Source organism: Chanos chanos, chromosome 9 (assembly GCF_902362185.1).
Source record: "Chanos chanos chromosome 9, fChaCha1.1, whole genome shotgun sequence".
Lineage (NCBI taxonomy): Eukaryota > Metazoa > Chordata > Actinopteri > Gonorynchiformes > Chanidae > Chanos > Chanos chanos.
The window spans coordinates 25,440,475-25,459,088 of NC_044503.1; the positions used below are offsets into that span (position 1 = coordinate 25,440,475).

General features: G+C 39.9%; 2 protein-coding genes across 2 annotated transcripts; one reads left to right on the forward strand and one right to left on the reverse strand.

The window, feature by feature from the left end:
- Positions 1–1,786: 1,786 nt before the first annotated feature.
- Positions 1,787–12,624, reverse strand: LOC115821507 (immunoglobulin lambda-1 light chain-like). Its single transcript, XM_030785327.1, has 3 exons — positions 12,459–12,624; positions 10,202–10,363; positions 1,787–2,118 (listed from the first exon to the last, which is right to left on the reverse strand). The coding sequence occupies exons 1-3, from the start codon at positions 12,622–12,624 to the stop codon at positions 1,787–1,789; spliced, it is 660 nt and encodes a 219-aa protein (XP_030641187.1).
- Positions 12,625–15,017: 2,393 nt separating this feature from the next.
- LOC115821166 (alpha-N-acetylgalactosaminidase-like) lies at positions 15,018–18,182 on the forward strand. The gene is made up of 8 exons (XM_030784929.1): positions 15,018–15,130; positions 15,307–15,447; positions 16,238–16,449; positions 16,636–16,730; positions 16,903–17,064; positions 17,260–17,457; positions 17,735–17,875; positions 18,060–18,182. Exons 1-8 carry the CDS (start codon positions 15,045–15,047, stop codon positions 18,180–18,182), a joined length of 1,158 nt encoding a protein of 385 aa, XP_030640789.1. The 5' UTR covers positions 15,018–15,044.
- Positions 18,183–18,614: the final 432 nt, after the last annotated feature.

Sequence of the window (18,614 nt, forward strand, 5' to 3'; positions counted from 1 at the left end):
CTAGGAACTATGTTTGTTTTCAGTCTTTGCCCATTGATTGCTAGTCCGTTGGCCACCACAACTAAAGAGGAGGATATTGAGGGGCAGTGGTGAAGTTCCAACTTTTCACAGCTTTCATAATCATTCAATAAGTATCACAGGACAAATATCGAGAGAAGCTGAATATGCATCAAGTACACAAAAATACAGTTAGTAACAAAAATTCACAGGATTGATGAAAAATACAATGATTGGAATACCATGTTATAAACACATTCTATATGTATTGTGGATCACTTATTTCTGCACAGGCCTCAAAAAGTCATCTTCATCTTTGTCCATTTGTGTCTTTGCTGAAGATCATCCAACTACACAGCATTTAGTGGGGCCTTGAGTTGTGATTTGAAGCCTACCAGAGTTGGGGCTCTGTGGTAGTTAACTTTGTGGTTGTGATTTTTGAGAATGGTGGGATTGGGCATTATTTCTGTGGTATGAGCTGGCTGATTGCTTTTGCATTATATGCTGTATAGTTGCAGCAAGGTGCTCATACTGACATAGTGTAGACTGTATGACCTTAGACATGGATACCCTGTGTATTGCCACAGACTACTCTTTTTAGCTTGGGTGTTTAATCATCACGTAAATGTAGAAAATAGTCCTAATCAGTTGGTTACTTGTGACAATTTTTAGAACATAAGGTTTGAATATCATCTGTAAGTCTATGTATTTCTTCTGATTTAATACAGGCTATTCACATTGGGATGCTGAGAGTATGCAACACCTGCTGTACACATACCACAGGCGGCAGTGTTGGAAAAGGGGTGACGTGAGGAAAAGGGTCGGCTCTCAGTGGTGAAGTGAAGGATAACAATCAGTGGAGGGTCCTTGGTGTTTTTTATATGAACGTGTTTTATGTAAGCTGAGCTGAATGCTGATCTCTGCATTTGGATTCAGTTTTCTTTTCCTGTAACAAGACTTCCTGTGTTAACATGAGGAGCAGCACAGACACAGAGCCCGATGTTTTGGAACTCTAAACTTATCAAGTGCAACTGTCTTTTTATTTCACAAAGAAATGTTGAATAATTTTATCTGTACAGAACCTTAAGGAACTTTTTTCTTCTTTTTTTATGTGGAAAAGATATTTACTGACTCACAGCCTCAATATAATCAATATTTCTTTGACTTTCATATTCATACTTTTTCCTGAAGTTCAGTACATGCATCATCTTTTGAGTTCTAGCAATAAAGAAAGTTTATTTGTTTATTTTCATATTTCAATGTGATTCATTTTTATCCTTGTGTTTTGCTTTTAGCTTTGTTTTGGGAGACACAAGAACATTTGAACCAGAAAATTATGTTAAAAATGGAATTATTTAAACGTAATGTTGATTGCAATAATAAAAATATCATATCACACTGGCAAAGCAGGTAGCATCCTTTATTTTTAAGCTGTCAACAAATGTTATGAGAGCACATTTTTTGAAAATCAGATACAGCTTTGAGTTAAGCAGTTGCTTTATATTAATCACAGTTGTAGTTTTTTTTCCCCAACAATTTATTTGAATGGCTACTTTCTACAATAGTCTTATTTTTTATTAAAAGATTGAAATCTATCATTTCCGTTAAAGATGATAGCATTTTAATTTAAGCTGAGATGGTATCCGCATCTAAGAAAAAAATCATCTGAAGTAAACTATCACGTGCTACGAAAGCGAGAAACGGAAAAACGTATAGAAAAAGAGAAGTGAAACGTTGAACGCAGGCAACTGTAACACATTCATTAGCATAAGCTGCTTACACATCTGTTCTACTCCGTTTCACACTGACTCTTGTTCAGGCTTCCAGTGACAGGCGTCCCCTGGCTTTCGTGTTGAACTTTGCATGTGAAGACTTCAGCGGCGTTCCAGTCGGACTCGGACAGAGTGAGACTGCTACTCATGCTGTACTTCCCATCCGACTGTTTGACCGGCTGGCTGTCCTGCTTGTTTGCCGACACCTCCCGTCCGTCAACCGTCCAGCTCACTGTGACGTGGTCAGGGTAAAATTCTCTGACTAGACAGACCACGGTGGCTTGTTTAGACCTGGTGATTTCTTGTGGGAGTGGGCTTAGCAGTTTCAGCTTTGGGGAGGATGGGGGGCCTAAAAGAAACAACAACAAACTTCTGAAATGTGCATTGTGGACCTGCAATAAATTGCATAGTCTGCTAAAATGAGATATTTGATTCGAGATTCAAGAATTTATTTATCACATGCTTAACTGTACAAGTACAACAGCAATGAAATGAACTGGACCAACTCCAACACCGACAACTGTGCAAACGTAAAGCTATAATAAAATTAAATAAAGAAAAAAAGAAATATAACGCTACTTAGAGGGAAGTAACAGAGAATCAGCATAAAATAATAATATAATTTATGTACAGGGAAGTAACAATTTGTAAGTGTAACAATATGAAGTAACAATTGCGAGTGTATAAACAATTTAAATTTGCAATATGAGACCTGTGCCATTCAAATTACACAACCAACAACTGGACCAAAAAAGGAGGAAAGAAGATTCAGTTGGCATGCTCAGATTTTTGTTGACTATGAACATGTTATTTGTGCTTGACGCATTTTTAGGAAATCCTAACATTAACATAATGGTAATGCCCCAGTCCAACTAAACTTGGAAGGATTTTATTTTCAATGATGTACTGCACATACTCATACTTTACAGTTTCTTTTACTGAATATAAAATACATATCTCCTACTCTAATTATAAATTCTAAAGAAATGAGGAAATTCTCCAGAGTCGGATTACAGCAAAAACTATTTTTCTGTTTGCAATGTGTGTCCATAGTTACTAACATGCGTAACAGATTGTATTGGTAAAGATATTTGTGCTGAGAAAAATGTTAAATAAATAACACTTACTTATTGCTTGCAATTATTAATATAGCTAATAATTATTTTAAACAAAATTTAACCCCAACAAAAGGAATGAAAAGAAAAGAAATATGTTTATACATGGTCGGTTTAGTTTTCCTCTTAGAACAGTTTTCACATACACTTAATACTTTGCTGCTGCATTACTCACTGACTTGTATTCCTTAAAATAAAGGAAATGAGCTTGCAGACATTTAACTGTCCTGGAAATCAACTAATAAACTGAGAATGTTGACTTACGTTTCACGGTGAGTTTGGTACCTTGCCCAAACATGTACCACAGTGATTGAAACAAGCACAGTCGCTGTACAAAAACCTCTCCTCTGAACTTAAAGGAACTGTCTGACTGAATTAAAGTATTTTTAAGTATCTAAAACTTCATATTTATCATACCTAGAGAGATAAGAGAATCATTTAAAAACTCTGTTACAGAATGTATGCCACAACTTGCAGATTTTGAGTTTTAAATTTTAATTGAAATGTAAAAAGTCTTAAAACACCTGCCATCTACTGGTAGTGTTGTAAATTTAAGACCCTAAGTTATCTACATAAAACTGATTATGAATAAGATACAAAAAATATCAAAGAATCAGGTGATAACCATTGTGCCTACCGTACTGGATCCTGGCAGTTGTAGTGTGGATCCAAAGGCAGCAAAACTTAGCCAGTGTTTCTCAACATCTCCAGATCATTCCAGCAGACACAGAAGTATATTCCATAAAAGTAAGTCCCCATATCCTTTAATTCCACATTTCTCACAATATAGGCAAAATCTTTGGTGCACTGAGTCCAGGATCCACAGCATTGTTTTCCAGGGAAGCTGGCAGCATGTAACTCATACAGAATTAGCCATGGTGCTGACCCAGGTCTAACAAAATAGTCCGACACAGTCCTGTATAGTTAAGGCATCCAGGACAGAAAAGGATGTGATTGCTTGATGATCACCCGGGTAGAATCTGAGGGACGGATGATAATGTAAGTTCTTGTTAAAGTCGTTTTAAAAAAAGTGGTAGAGAAAAAATTTAAAGAAGACATCTTCCAATCCATTAAGAATGGAATTAAATGTTTAGAAAATCAATGATACTGATACTGCAAAAAGCGTAATCAAAACTGACCTTGAATTAAATTAAATACAAAATCCATGATGAGTAGCAGCAGTGTTGCCATGTTGTTCGTTTTGAGCTATTTTAACAGTGAGATACATTAGTTAAAGCACAGCAGATGAACCCCTTTGTCAAAAATAACAGAAAGTGCTATAAACAGGAAAAAGGAAACTGAAATGGTATGCAAATGGTTTAATGTTAAAAATGTCTAGTTAACAATGACAAGATAGTAAACATAACTGTGTAGAAATATCATTTTACATGGATTTACATGGATGAGTGTAAGTATGAAATGTATGTATTATACTGAAAAGGTTAGTTACACTAATTATATTGTTAACTTGTCAATACATTCTGGGGCAGCCTGAAATGTAATTACTTTCTTGAATTTAATGCTGAATTCCATTTGCCTCGGACGTCGGAACACAGAGCTGGGAATGACGTCACACCCGAGTTCACTGCATTCCCAAAAAACAAGTGGGAAAACCGTTTTAGCCAGGTTAGCTGTTGTTAGCCATTGTTAGCAATACCAGTTGATAACAACACATTAAGCGGTATTTTGCGCATACAAATGCTTTAGCAACATGTCCACAGTTGTACTGTTTGTACAACTGATTTAATGAGACAACTAAGACAGAAGTGCCAATAAACAGTAAACTACAACAGCTTTCACTACTTCGTTGGTGAGGTTCCTCCGACTTTCTGAGTTGGAAATCTGCCTTCAGGGGGCGTTCCCGTTGAAATTTACGACTGGGAACTCGGAAATTCCGACTTCCGAGTTCAAATGGAATGCAGCATAAATTGCATAGCTTTGAATACCAATGCAACATGTTTCTGGGGGCGAGCAGAACAACATGTTACTGAAAGACTATGCTATTAGGACAAACTCAACTTCATCCTCTATTTGAACTCTTCTGAAAGTGAAAGTGGTCAGTGCCTCATTGTATGAGCCACTGCGTCTCTCAGAACCAGTATCCTTTCAGGTTCATCAGAGAATCTGTAAAGTGTTCTGAGGTGAAGCTCTGTGTTCCAACCAAGGAGAGATGGCTCACCTTAGATTACCAAAGTGATTTCAGCCTGAGAGTCTCGACAAGGTCAGCTACATCAGAGTAGGAATCATGACTGGCTGTTCCATTTCCACGACCTTATTTACTTTGACAATCAACATGCAAATAAAATCTGCTGAACCAGGGTGCTAAAGCCCCAGGTCTAAGTCGAGGAACCACCAAGATGGAGAAGTTCCACTTCTCCATCTAAAGTGCACTCATCCCTACCATCTGTGAGAAGCTTGTGAAAATCCTGGGGAAAATTTTTGATGGCAACGTCAGAGACGTAATATGGATCAGCAGCACCTGTGAGTAGCTGGAGGGGTGATTGAGAGATGTTGAGGAGATGGGCCTCCTTGGTAAATTCAAGGCCTGGATCTACAAGCATGGCACTCTGCTAAGGATCCTGTGGCCACTGCTGAGTTTCCTATCTTTACCTAAGGAGATGTCTGGGTCTTCCAAGGGGCTTGAGCATTATTGCCCCCTGTGGAAACACCCATAATCTGAGACTCTCCTTTAAAGCCATCAGAGAAGAGTTGAAATTGTTAAGAGGTGCTGTAAATCAGAGAGTGAAGCTACACAAATGTCTCTGGGGTAATAGTAGCAGTGGAAACAGGTATATAATGGAGAGCAAAGGATGTAGTTTAGCAGGCGGAGTCATGGCTTTGCCATGGACCCTGGTGAAGAATGTTGACCAAAGGAAGGGTGGGCATGGGAAACTCAGCTTCCTCCTTTTACAACACAGCCCAAGGAAGTGAGCTGAGGCAGCCAGTCCAGAATAACATGAGAGCAGCCATTGAGGTGGAGAGGAATGAGAGGTCCAGTAGAGCAGTGCGAATGAGGGAGCAAGACGCCTGGAAAAATGGACCAGTGTATCAGAAAGGAAGATCACGTGGACTGACCTATGGTAGACAGAGCCACACTACATGTTCTAATAGTTCGTGTTGTCTGGGATGTCCTCCATTAATCAGCTTTGTCAGTAAGCGAGAGGCCAAATACCACACCTAGTGCAGTGGTGAGTTTTCTGGCAGCTGATGACAGATTTGGGCACACAACTCAAGATAACCCTAACGTATTGCCAAGACCACCTTCAGACAAAATCACCATGTTATTATCATGCTAGAGCTGACTGTGCCTGTCACGACTTTCAAAAGAGGCTGGATGCACACGCAGATAAATTTCTCTCTTTATTTAAAGTAAACAAGAATTTCACTTACAGACTCGAGAACAGAACCTTGGCAGAAACAAGAAAATGAACGTGACCTGGAGGAAATATCCAAACCATGCCAACACAAAGAAACAGAGGAAACCAAGGAGTACTTATATCAAACTAAACGAGATATAACTCACTAAACACAGGTGAGAGCAATGATTGAAAGACTAAACAGGACTGAACCAAAAACTGACAGGGGGGGGGGGGGCAAGAGAAAACAGAACCCAGACCCAACACTAGAGGGAGAACAGAGGGACCAGGGCGTGACAGTGCCATGGGAAGAAGATACAGAGGAAGCCTCTTGGACAGCAGTGGGCAAATCCGGTCCTGGAGGGCCATGGTCCTGCTGTTTTTCTTGTCGACCAACTAAATACAGTCTCTGATTGGCTGAAGAGCATGCACACCTGTTTTCAAAGTGAAAATCAACAGGTAGCTAAGCGGTGAAAACAAAAACCGGCAGGACACCGGCCCTCCAGGACTGGATTTGCCCACCCCTGCTCTAGGAGGAAGAAGGAAAAGTATGAAAGCCTGTTTAGTCACTTCCACAGACAAGACTGAGGGATCAGGTGCCTGCCGGTGGAGGTAACCTGCAGACACTTTGCAGGTGAATTCCTCTGTAATGTTTATGCCAAACGTGGCATCACTAATGGGCCATCTACAACAACACTGAGGTTTGAGGGAAAGTTTCCATATGGCTTTGAATCAAGAGACGGGATCCATGGGATTTTGCTGCTAGGGCTAAAAGCTGAAGTGTGATCAACCTCATGTCTCATTCCTCATCCCCCTTGTTTGCGAAAATGACCAAAATGCATCCCTCTCATTAACCTGCCATCCCCCTATATACTCTAAAGAATAGTGTCAGTGACCATCGGGCCATCAGGTCAGTCACTGTTAGGCCATACCCCCTGTTGGCCATTGCGCCATCCCCCCTGTTAAAAAAGTAGTTTGTGACCCAATTTTCAGATGCTTACGTCTGTGTTTTGCAGAACGTTGGACTGCTCAAGTGTATCAACAATTCCACATGAGCAGCCTTTAGAGGTCACTGAACCACAAAGAAAAACAGAGAGGTTTTTGTACGGTGATATTTCACTGTGTGAATGGACGCTCTTCACTGTGAGCACAATGATACTCAGCTTCATCCTCTATCTGGACTCCACTGATGGTGAAAGTGGTCAGTGCACCACTGTATGAACCACTGAATCTCTCAGGAACACCTGATGCTCTGCTTGTGCTATAATAAATAATCCTTTTGGGGGTTTGTCCTGGTTTAAACTGATACAAGCCCATATCATCCCCAATATCCTGTGAGGCTCGACAGAGAATCTGTATGTTGTTCCCAGGCTGAACAGAGATGACAGGAGGAGACTGATCCACTGTGATGATCCCCAGTGATGCTAAGGAGACAGAGAGAGAGAGAGAGAGAGAGAGAGAGAGAAACAGGATACAGTATGAAAGTGTCATTAAGTTGAGGACACAACTGCATAGAGAAGAATCTCATTGAAACATAAACTCACCTTTACATGTTGTTGTACTGGTGGAGTGTGAAGGCAGCAGGTGAGATGTGTGTTGTGGACTGTGCTGAGTAGAGCTTTAAGAGGAGTGGAAATGAAACTGTATGTAAATTGTTATCTCTGCTCTCTCTCAGCACCGAAGCGCATTGGCACAGCCACAATCATGTTCATATTTGGAGCATCATTTCCTTTCTTTTATATTTTTAAATCTGTGTACATCACAGCAGTAAAGCACATGATTGGTAAAATATAATGTTGAGTTGAACGTATTTCCATCATTTCTTTATAGTTTTAGCTCGTCAGTGTGATTTCTTTTTCCTGCCAAAATTCACTTTTTGTTACTTTTTGATCCACATATTTTCCAAACCTGACAGTAGCATCAAAAGGTGAACACCAAGATTAGATTCAAGACTCTTCAAATTTCTAATGCATGTACAAACACACACACACACACACACACACACACACACACGCACGCACACACACACACACACACACACACACACACACAGTATAGTTTTTACGGAGCAGTGTATTACTGGTGTTACTGGCTATAAATTTAGCTTTCACGCATCTGTGTATTTCAGGAAGTTGAACTTCTGCCAAGCAGTAACATTTCCACATGAATAAACTCAACTGATTACTGAAGCTCAGAAAAACAGAGATGTTTTTGTACGGCGATATTTCACTGTGTGACTGGATACTCTTCACTGTGAGCACAATGATACTCAGCTTCATCCTCTATCTGGACTCCACTGATGGTGAAAGTGGTCAGTGCACCACTGTATGAACCACTGAATCTCTCAGGAACACCTGACATCCGAGAAGTACTATCATGAATTAGATGTTTTGGTGCTTGTCCTGGTTTAAACTGGTAAAGCTCCATATCATTCCAAATATCCTGTGAGGCTCGACAGAGAATCTGTACGGTGTTCCCAGGCTGAACAGTGATAACAGGAGGAGACTGATCCACTGTGATGATCCCCAGTGATGCTGAGGAGAGAAAGAGAGAGAGAGAGAGAGAGAGAGCAGATACAGTATGAAAGTGGCATTAAGTTGAGGACACAACTGCATAATAAAGAATCCCATTGAAACATAAACTCACCTTTACTCCAGAGAGTGAAGAAAAAGACAAAGATGTGAAATGTTGGGAACATGTTGTTGTCCTGGTGGAGTGTGAAGGCAGCAGGTGAGATGTGTGTTGTGGACTGTGCTGAGTAGAGCTTTAAGAGGAGTGGAAATGAAACTGTATGTAAATTGTTATCTCTGCTCTCTCTCTCAGCACCGAAGCGCATTGGCACAGCCCTGATCATGTTCATATTTGGAGCATCATTTCCTTTCTTTTACATTTTTAAATCTGTGTACATCACAGCAGTAAAGCACATGATTGGTAAAATATAATGTTGAGTATTTCCATCATTTCTTTATAGTTTTAGCTCGTCAGTGTGATTTCTTTTTCCTGCCAAAATTCACTTTTTGTCACTTTTTGATCCACATATTTTCCAAACCTGACAGTAGCATCAAAAGGTGAACACCAAGATTAGATTCAAGACTCTTCAACTTTCTAATGCATGTACAAACACACACACACACACACACACACACTTTCTGAATAACACACAGGTTTATATTCAATTGAAATAGTACTTGAAGTCCTCTAACATGGGGAGAAGCATGCAGACACTGTGCAGTAATTCCTAAATGGACCATCTGATATGGATGAAAGTATCATCACATTAAAGCCAAGGGGCAGCATTTTAACAGCTTCAGTCTCATTGTTTCACGTCAAATCCACACAGTTGGGTGACAGAGACAAACCAGGACAGCAGGATGTTACTGTTCAACAACCTTAAGAGATTTGTGTATATGGTCACTGTAGACAGGGAAAATTTTCTTTCATTTTGTTGTGCTTAAGGCTGTAATACCACACAGTCTTCACTTAAAGCACTGTTCTGAAACAGGGACTAAAGAAAAATGTATCAACGGTGACTGATGACATAGGGCTACAAACAACAAAGGGATATGAATAAATGGAAACTTTGTGGCTCATAATGTTATTTTATCAATTGAAGAGAACACTGTGATATAGCTGATTCTCAAGGGGAATGAAATATATCTTTTTAAAGATATTGCAGGCATCAAGTGTTGTGAGAGTTTAGAGAAACAGCTTGTGATCCATATTTTAGATTCAGACATCTGTGTGTTACTGACAGCTGAACTGCTCAAGCATATCAGAGGCTCAGAAAAGCAGAGAGGTTTTTGTACAGAGATATTTCACTGTGTGAATGGACGCTCTTCACTCTGAGCACAATGATACTCAGCTTCATCCTCTATCTGGACTCCACTGATGGTGAAAGTGGTCAGTGCACCACTCAATGAACCACTGAATCTCCCAGGAACACCTGATGCTCTATACATACTATCTCGAATGATTAGTTTTGGTGCCTGTCCAGGTTTAAACTGGAAAAGCTCCATATCATCCCCAATATCCCGTGAGGCTCGACAGAGAATCTGTACAGTGTTCCCAGGCTGAACAGAGATGACAGGAGGAGACTGATCCACTTTGATGATCCCCAGTGATGCTGAGGAGAGAGAGACAGAGAGAGAAAGAGCAGATACAGTATGAATGTGGCATTAAGTTGAGGACACAACTGCATAGAGAAGAACCTTATTGAAACATAAACTCACCTTTACTCCAGAGAGTGAAGAAAAAGACAAAGATGTGAAATGTTGGGAACATGTTGTTGTCCTGGTAGAGTGTGAAGGCAGCAGGTGAGATGTGTGTTGTGGACTGTGCTGAGTAGAGCTTTAAGAGGAGTGGAAATGAAACTGTATGTAAATGACTTTCTTTTTTTCCCCCTTTCCACACCAATAACCATTATTTTCTTTTTAATGCTGCTCATCTCTATACATCTCTATTCTACAACAACTGTTTTAATGGACTGTTAGAAAAATGCTAGCCGGTTATGATTGTACTTTCATCACCAGTATTCCGCAAAAACAAATTAAACATTTATTTACATTTATCTTTGCACTCTGCAATGACTAAAGTTATGGTCTTTCCTGATTGTAACATTTAAGCCATTAGTAAGCTATAGTCTGCAATGTTTGTTAGGCTCAGTCTTCAACCATGTGGTCATGTTCATTACATGCAATATATGATGACATACAAATTAGATAAATCAGATTAATGAGGTAATGAATTTCTGTATTTTTTCTTAAGCGGTAAACTTCTTTTCATCCTGTAATTGCATTTTTCATGACAAGATCACACAAAACTTCACAAACTGCAAATAATTTTTCACGTAAATCATCATGTTTGTTTGATGTGAGTTTTTTGCTTGCTGTTATAAACGTTTGACACTATTTAAGAAGAAGAAAAAAACACGTACTTTATTGGTCACACTCTGAGCAGTGAGTATTGAAATGCAGCCTCTGCATTTAACCCATCCTTCCACCAGTGAACACACACACTCTAGAGCAGTGAGCACACACACACACACACTCTATGAGCTAGGAGCAGTGGGCAGTGGACAGGTCTTTTTGCCAGTGCCTTGGTCAAGGTCACTGACAGGAGTACTAGCACACATGTCCTTTGTGGTGGGAGGAAACTGGAGCACCCGGAGGAAACCCACACGTGCAAACTCCCCACAGAAAGGACCTTGGACGGCCAGGATTTGAGGTATGCATTACACATTCAGGCCGGGATTTGAACCCAGGGCGTTCTCTCTGGGAGGCAACAGTGCTCACCGCTGAAGCCCTAGTGCTTGAATATGCATACCAGAGGACACATGGGTGTAACCGCACATTCTTTGGGGGGGGGTCGTGACCCTCCGCCAATACTGAGAAAATACCAATCTGTCCCTCCCAATATACAGTAGACTCCTTTAATGAACCCTGCCAGGAATTATGTCTCTTCTTATTTCCTATTTACTTTCAATTTATTTCCATTTGTTAAGGAAAACATGAGTGTGTAACCCCCACCTCTCAATGGTACATTTGCTTGCATGGTTATCTAGCAAACACATCTCGGATTGATTTAGCACGTCATTCTGTGCTGTGATGGTAATCTGACAGGTTTTCTAATTTGGTCAGTCAGTGGAGGTGAACTACGATGGAGTGCTAGGGCCACAATGAGGGGAAAAAAAAACCATTCTGAGATTTCGAGAATAAGGTTGTAATATTAGGAGAATAAAGTTGTAGTATAGGTATATATGTACGTGCAAGTGAAGTGTGTATATGTGCACGTGAAGTATTCAATTTTGGCCTAAGTGGCTTCTCAAACTACTGCTTTGGTTACAGATGTTTGAGAATATTGCTACGGTTATAGAAGCTTGACACTACTGATGAGGTTAAAGGTGTTTGGCATCATTGCTATACAAGACACATGACTGAAATTTCAACCACTGTTGGGGTAGAATATGTTGTGTGAATATTATGTATGAATAATGTATGAATATTATGGTGTTACTGTAAAGTCACTGTGATTTGTGACATTGTGGTGGAGATGTAGAGCAAATGTGAGTCTATCACAGGAAGCTGAACTACAGAACTGCAGCAGCATTGTCTTCACACAAACAAACTACAGCGATCAGTCAAGCTGACACAGAGAAAAGCAGAGAGGTTTTTGTACGGTGATGTTTCACTGTGTGAGTGGAAGCTCTTCACTGTGCCCACAGTGATACTCAGCTTCATCCTCTATCTGGACTCCACTGATGGTGAAAGTGTGATCAGCTCCTGTCCATGAGCCGCTGAAACGACTCGGGGTCCCAGAGAATCGCTTGTTACCATCGTATATAAGGAGTTTTGGAGGTTGTCCTGGTTTCTGCTGGTACAGCTCCATATCACTATGTATAACTTGTGAGGCTCGACAGAGAATTGTCACTGTGTCCCCAGGGTTAACAGATATGACATGAGGAGACTGATCCACTGTGATGATCGCCAGTGAACCTGAGAAGAGAAGAAGACCACACATACAGTGTTTTACCACTGTGGTACATTTTTACCCTGAGGAAAAAAGGAACAGTTCAAAGAAAGAACTGAATTAAGAGAAGTGGATCTGTAATGAAGAATTCACAAATCAAACTCTGCTCACATTTTGTCCAAATGGCCATAAGAGCCCAAGTATGAAAAAATGAAATCATTCTGTACAGGTTGATGTAGAGGAGCTCTGGCTGGTTTTGAGTTATGTGTCCACAGATGCTTTGAGGAGCTTTGAGGACAGTCTTTAAGGGCTGGAGACATGAAACAGAATGCAAATGATGTCTCTATGTCTCTCCACTCTTGATATTTAAATTTCTTCATTCAGCATCACATTCAATGGAGGAAAGTGAAAGCATCAAAACATTGCTTGGCTTTAAGTGTAAATGCAAATTTTAACTTATAGAATGAACATATATGCTCTGGCCTGATTCTGTGTATTCACTCATTTTGAAGAACATGTATAGACATATATAACACCATGTGACTGGTATGACTGGTATCTGATAATGATGGTAAGTAAAGTAAATATTTCTCTTTTCCACTACATCTAATGTCCAGGCCCTCATAATGGTAGAGGTGGTGAGAATTACACTCAGTTACTGGGGAACCTGTGGGAGATGCTGGAGGTCACATGATCACTGTAACAGCCACAAACCAGTGGCTTATGGGACCAGACTGTTCAGACGTCCAGTTTCCCTTGGCTGAAAGTGAACTGCATATAGTTGTCCCATGATGTTCAAATGACTTTATCTTTCTGCAGTGTAACTAATTGAGGATAACATGTTACACTATACTATGATAGTTACTATCATTCACATTAAATGCAAATCTATATTTTGCATATACATTGAAATAAACAGCACTGTAAAGAGGAACATATTCCAATTTTTGATAACTCGTTTCCTGATTTAGATCAAGTGTATGTTTAGGAAAATATTGGTTGTGCCATCATAAAATATCAGTGGATCATTTTAGCAATAGTGTGTCTTTGGCTCTCTGTCTCTTATATGGACTTAACTGTCAGTTTCAGTATATTTTGCATGTCAGTTGTTTGAGGTACCACGGTTCAGTACCTCTGAGCTATTTCTACCATTGTAAATCTCCCAGAATTGCCCCATGGTTATTTTCATAATCTCTCCTCATGGGAGTGCTGGGGCAGGTGTTCACAGACAGCTCACTGTGACAGTGAGTGTGTGCTGCTGTGTATTCAGTCAGTCAGGCTGTGGTTAACATGGTAATCTACATTAACACAAGAGACTCCGATTCAATTTCTGGTTTAATCTCCTCTTCTGAAAATTCATCAAAATATTTCAGACATTCAGTAACTGTATAAGATATAGTTTCTGCTATGTATCCAGCTTCAACAACACTTGATAAAATTGGTTGATCCTTGGATTTTTTTTTTTTTTTTTTTGCAAATTTTGTTTCTTGGGTGCATCTATATGAGACAGCCCTGCTGCAAATAAGAGGTTTGTGCGGTGGAAAAAAAATGAAACATTAATTAAAAACAGAGGAAACAAGTACCACAGGTTCTGGATTAATCATGGAAACATTAAAACTAATTGGCCACATACTGAAAGAATAAAATTCTCAGTAACTTTGATTCTCAACAGTGCCACCACGTGGCCTACAGATGGAACTGTATGTCTGAGATTTGCTCCCAGTAAGAAGTGCAACCGTGAGAGATAAGATTTATATTGCTGTCCTAATTTGCCCCCTTATGTACCTCCTCTTCACTAGTTGATATGGGCTCTGTGTCACATGACTGATACTGTTTCCCTGTTTACAACAGGAAGTTATGGTGAACAACATAAGGTGATTCTCCAGGACAAAGACAAGGTTCAGGTAAATTGTGTTTTTAGTTGTCAGCACTCGCCTTCAATAGTCTAAACAATCTCTGTGTTGATTCACACACATATTGATAGGGGATTCATTCGACAAAAATTGAATGACTTTATGACGTACCTTTGTTGCACGAATCTCAGATTGGTCGATTAACATACACACAGATATATCCCACATCCTCTCTGAAATAACCTAGTTCTAAACTGTCTTTAATATGATAAGTACTTGCTTGATACTCTCAGGATAAAGCAGGTCGTAATGCCTATAGTCAGAATGGCCTCCCTGTGTTAGCTTAGCTTAATTAATGTGTTAGCTTAATTTAGTGACTTAACTTTCTTTTTAATGATATCATGTTCACTTGCAGAGATGAAGCTGTCCGCAGTTTTGTTTTCACTGGTACACTTTGTGCCCACTTTGGCTTTAGACAACGGACTGATGAAGACCCCTCCCATGGGTTGGTCATCTTGGGAATGTTTTCGCTGTAACGTTGATTGTATGAGTGATCCCAAAAACTGCATCAGGTACCGAATGTTTTAGGGTCTAATGACTCGATTCACATGCAGTATCGTTAATGTCGAAGTTCAGACCAAAATATTTTTAGCTCCAAATCCCCCCTCGCCCTTTTCTTTTCATCGAAACCTGAAATTCTTTCATCAGTTGAGGAAGTATAAAACCTCAACATCTTTTTTCCATTCAGTGAATCGTTCTTTAAAGAGATGGCAGACAGACTGGCTGAAGATGGGTGGAAGGAACTGGGATATAATTATATAATGATTGATGATTGCTGGTCTTCCATGCTACGGGACGAATATGGGCGACTACAGCCTGACCCACACAGGTAAAGTTATCATTAAACTGTCTATAACGGCACAAAGTCTATTTCTACCTTATCTTTATTGCTGTAACTTAATGTTATCAGTTTCTTCTGTTTTTTTTTGTAATTACATCAAAAGGAGTGCCAGCGTCTTGAAATCTGACTGCAAATCTGAGGGTCACAATCGCCAGTCCCTCTTTATCAAAATAAACTGTCATTTCTGCCTTACTGAAATTATGTATGTATGTCAGGCATTATTGTCCATAACTAATGGTTTCCGAATACAATAGACGGTATTTAATGTCACGTTACTCATTAAACATTATATGATAATGACCCGGTTACTCAAATAAAAGACACAGCTCAAAGTGCATATGATAAACTAAGATATGCCTTATTTCAAATGTTTTCTTCTCATACACTCCAGACAATGAAAAACACAGATATTGAATGTGCTTTTGTACATGTTTGTAAACATAGGTAAGGTCAGCCTTTTAACATTACAGTTTACATTTCGTGACTTTTGAAAGTTTAAAGAAATGTTGTTTTTCAAAGAACTAAGCAACACGTGAAGAAATTTATAGCCTCCACTCTTCACCCAGCAAACTAAAAACCAAATTAAAACCAAATTATTTTTTAGTTTTTTTCCCTTTATGATTGAGCAATATGTACTTATATCAACCAAAAAAAAGATGTAGGGTATAAGTCTCTAAATGATGACAAGATTAACATTATTAATGATTGGAAAATCTGTGTTTTCACTTTGATTCAGTCAGTTTTACTCAGACGATTTGGTCACTCTTCCTTACTGCAGATTCCCTGGCGGTATTGCACAGCTGGCGGACTATGTCCATGGTCTTGGCCTAAAACTGGGCATCTATGCAGATTTTGGCACTCACACCTGCATGGGTTACCCAGGCACCACGCTGGACAAGATAGAAACTGATGCACAAACCTTTGCTAGCTGGGGTGTTGACCTGCTGAAATTTGATGGATGCTACTCAGATGCTTATGAGCAAGCAGAGGGTAAGAGAAATAGAAAGAAAGAAAGAAAGAAAGAAAGAAATATGAATTCATAACAGAATGAAATAGGAACAACATGATGAATGAATTGAAGAGATGCAGTATCCAACAGAAGGCAATAAACTGCAACAAACAGACTGAATTTGATCCTAATTATTGCATTGTTTGTATATCGTTTATTGTTTGTAGGCTATCCTCTGATGTCACAAGCTTTGAATGCAACGGGGCGTCCAATTGGCTATTCTTGTGGTTGGCCTGCTTATCGTGGAGGGCTCCCTCCGAGGGTAAGAATCACAGGAGAGCATAACTTTATTGAGTCAATTACTCTTAGTCCTAAATAAGGATGTCTAATAATACACTTATCGTCATTTGTGAAATTTGGTTTCTCAGGTTTGTTTTGGCTACCTAGGCTGCTGGGATGGAAATGATCTGTCTTAACTGTTAATGTCACCACAGGTTAATTATACACTTATCAGAGACATCTGCAACTCCTGGCGTAACTATAATGACATTGAGGATTCATGGAATAGTGTGCTTGAAATCACCAACTGGTTCTCAGCCAATCAGGATCAGCTGCAACCTTTTGCAGGCCCAGGACACTGGAATGACCCAGATATGGTCTGTTTCTCTGATTTTCTCCATTCTTGTTCTCTCACACATTAGGCTCTTGGACAGTCATCCATGTTCATTATTAAACATCATTTTCTAATTAGTTACTTAGGTAATTGGTTAACACCATCAAAGCTGCTACATTTCAGTTTGCAAGGGCTTTGGCTCAGTTCTTAGCTTTTATATCCATCTAATCTCTCACAGCTCATCATTGGAAATTTTGGCCTCAGTCTTGACCAATCACGTTCTCAGATGGCACTGTGGGCAATCATGGCTGCTCCGCTCATCATGTCCAATGACCTTCGCACTCTGAGCAGCCAAGCCCGGAACATTCTGCAGAACAAAGTTTTGATCTCCATTAACCAGGACCCAATGGGTGTTCAGGGCAAACGCCTTTTACAAGTAAGTTTTGTAAATGACCAGAGGGTATTCCAGAAAGCAGGTTTGGTGAAAACAACAGTAAACTCAGAACAAGTGGTAAACCTCCTACTAGAAGAGCCCTATGGCTTTGTTTTGCTAGCAGAATGAAGCCATGGGGCACTTCTATTAGGAGGTTTACCACTTGTTCTGAGTTAACTAACCCTTGAGTTTTCACTAAACCTGCTTTCTCGAATACCCCCCAGAACAGAATGAAAGATCCTCATTTATCAGATGGTCATTATAGCTCCTTTTTCTCCAGGAAAAGGGTCATATAGATGTGTTCTGGAGGCCACTGTCTAACTCAGCCAGTGCCCTGGTGTTCCTCAGCCGTCGCACAGACGTTCCTTATCTCTATCACACTTCTCTCTCCAAGCTGAAATACACAGCAGGCAGCTACAAGGTGTGATTCTTCCTTGTTTATCACAGAACCTCACCTGACACTCATCAAATTCCATGGCACTGAAAAACACACTTTACAGTTTCCTTTTTGTAAAAGAATAGAAGAGTGTCCTATCAAGGAAGCTGATGTGAAGTTTATGATTTTACTGGACAAAGATATTTTCTTAATACGTGATGTTTTTCAGGCCTTCGACGTGTTCACTGGAGAAACTGTGTCTTTGCCGACACACACCACTCAGTTCACGGTTTCTGTCAACCCCTCTGGAGTTGTCATGTGGTATGTGTATCCCACCACATACTGGGACTAGCCGAAAGTGACGGGGACATACCCTGACTTTCAGTGGAAATACAGTCTCCTCTCTCCAGCACCATGGACAGCATGTGGCGCCCCCCCCAATCTCCGATGAACTGGGCAGACAACAACAACAACAACAACAAAAACAACAGAAACAACCAGTGCAACAACAACAAAATAGCTGTGCTTTTTTTTGGGCTGTGTAGCAAAAGGTGTGATTGTTTTTTTTTCCCAGGCAATTGCTTAATCGCTTTCCAAAACAAGAGGTGTTCTATTTTTAAAACCATTTACAGCCCAATGGCTGTAGGAATTTTTCTTTTTTACCTCTATTACCATTTAATGACACTGAGGCACTGAGGTCAAGATTTGTACACTGCTATAATTATGGATGAATCAGTTGTAAATATTTCTTCACCATAAAGGAAACCAATAAACTCCCTTGTGA

Excerpts from the sequence above, each read along its gene's own strand:
- LOC115821166 (XM_030784929.1), top strand. The coding sequence starts at position 15,045 with ATGAAGACCCCTCCCATGGGTTGGTCATCTTGGGAATGTTTTCGCTGT. Across the intron at positions 16,450-16,635 it reads TGCTTATGAGCAAGCAGAGG|GCTATCCTCTGATGTCACAA; the intron begins GTAAGAGAAATA and ends TATTGTTTGTAG. Across the intron at positions 16,731-16,902 it reads GTGGAGGGCTCCCTCCGAGG|GTTAATTATACACTTATCAG; the intron begins GTAAGAATCACA and ends ATGTCACCACAG.
- LOC115821507 (XM_030785327.1), bottom strand. The coding sequence starts at position 12,624 with ATGGAGCTGTACCAGCAGAAACCAGGACAACCTCCAAAACTCCTTATA. Across the intron at positions 10,364-12,458 it reads GGATGAAGCTGAGTATCACT|CATCACTGGGGATCATCAAA; the intron begins GTGGGCACAGTG and ends CTCTCTCCTCAG. Across the intron at positions 2,119-10,201 it reads AAAACTAATCATTCGAGATA|GCCCCCCATCCTCCCCAAAG; the intron begins GTATGTATAGAG and ends TGTTTCTTTTAG.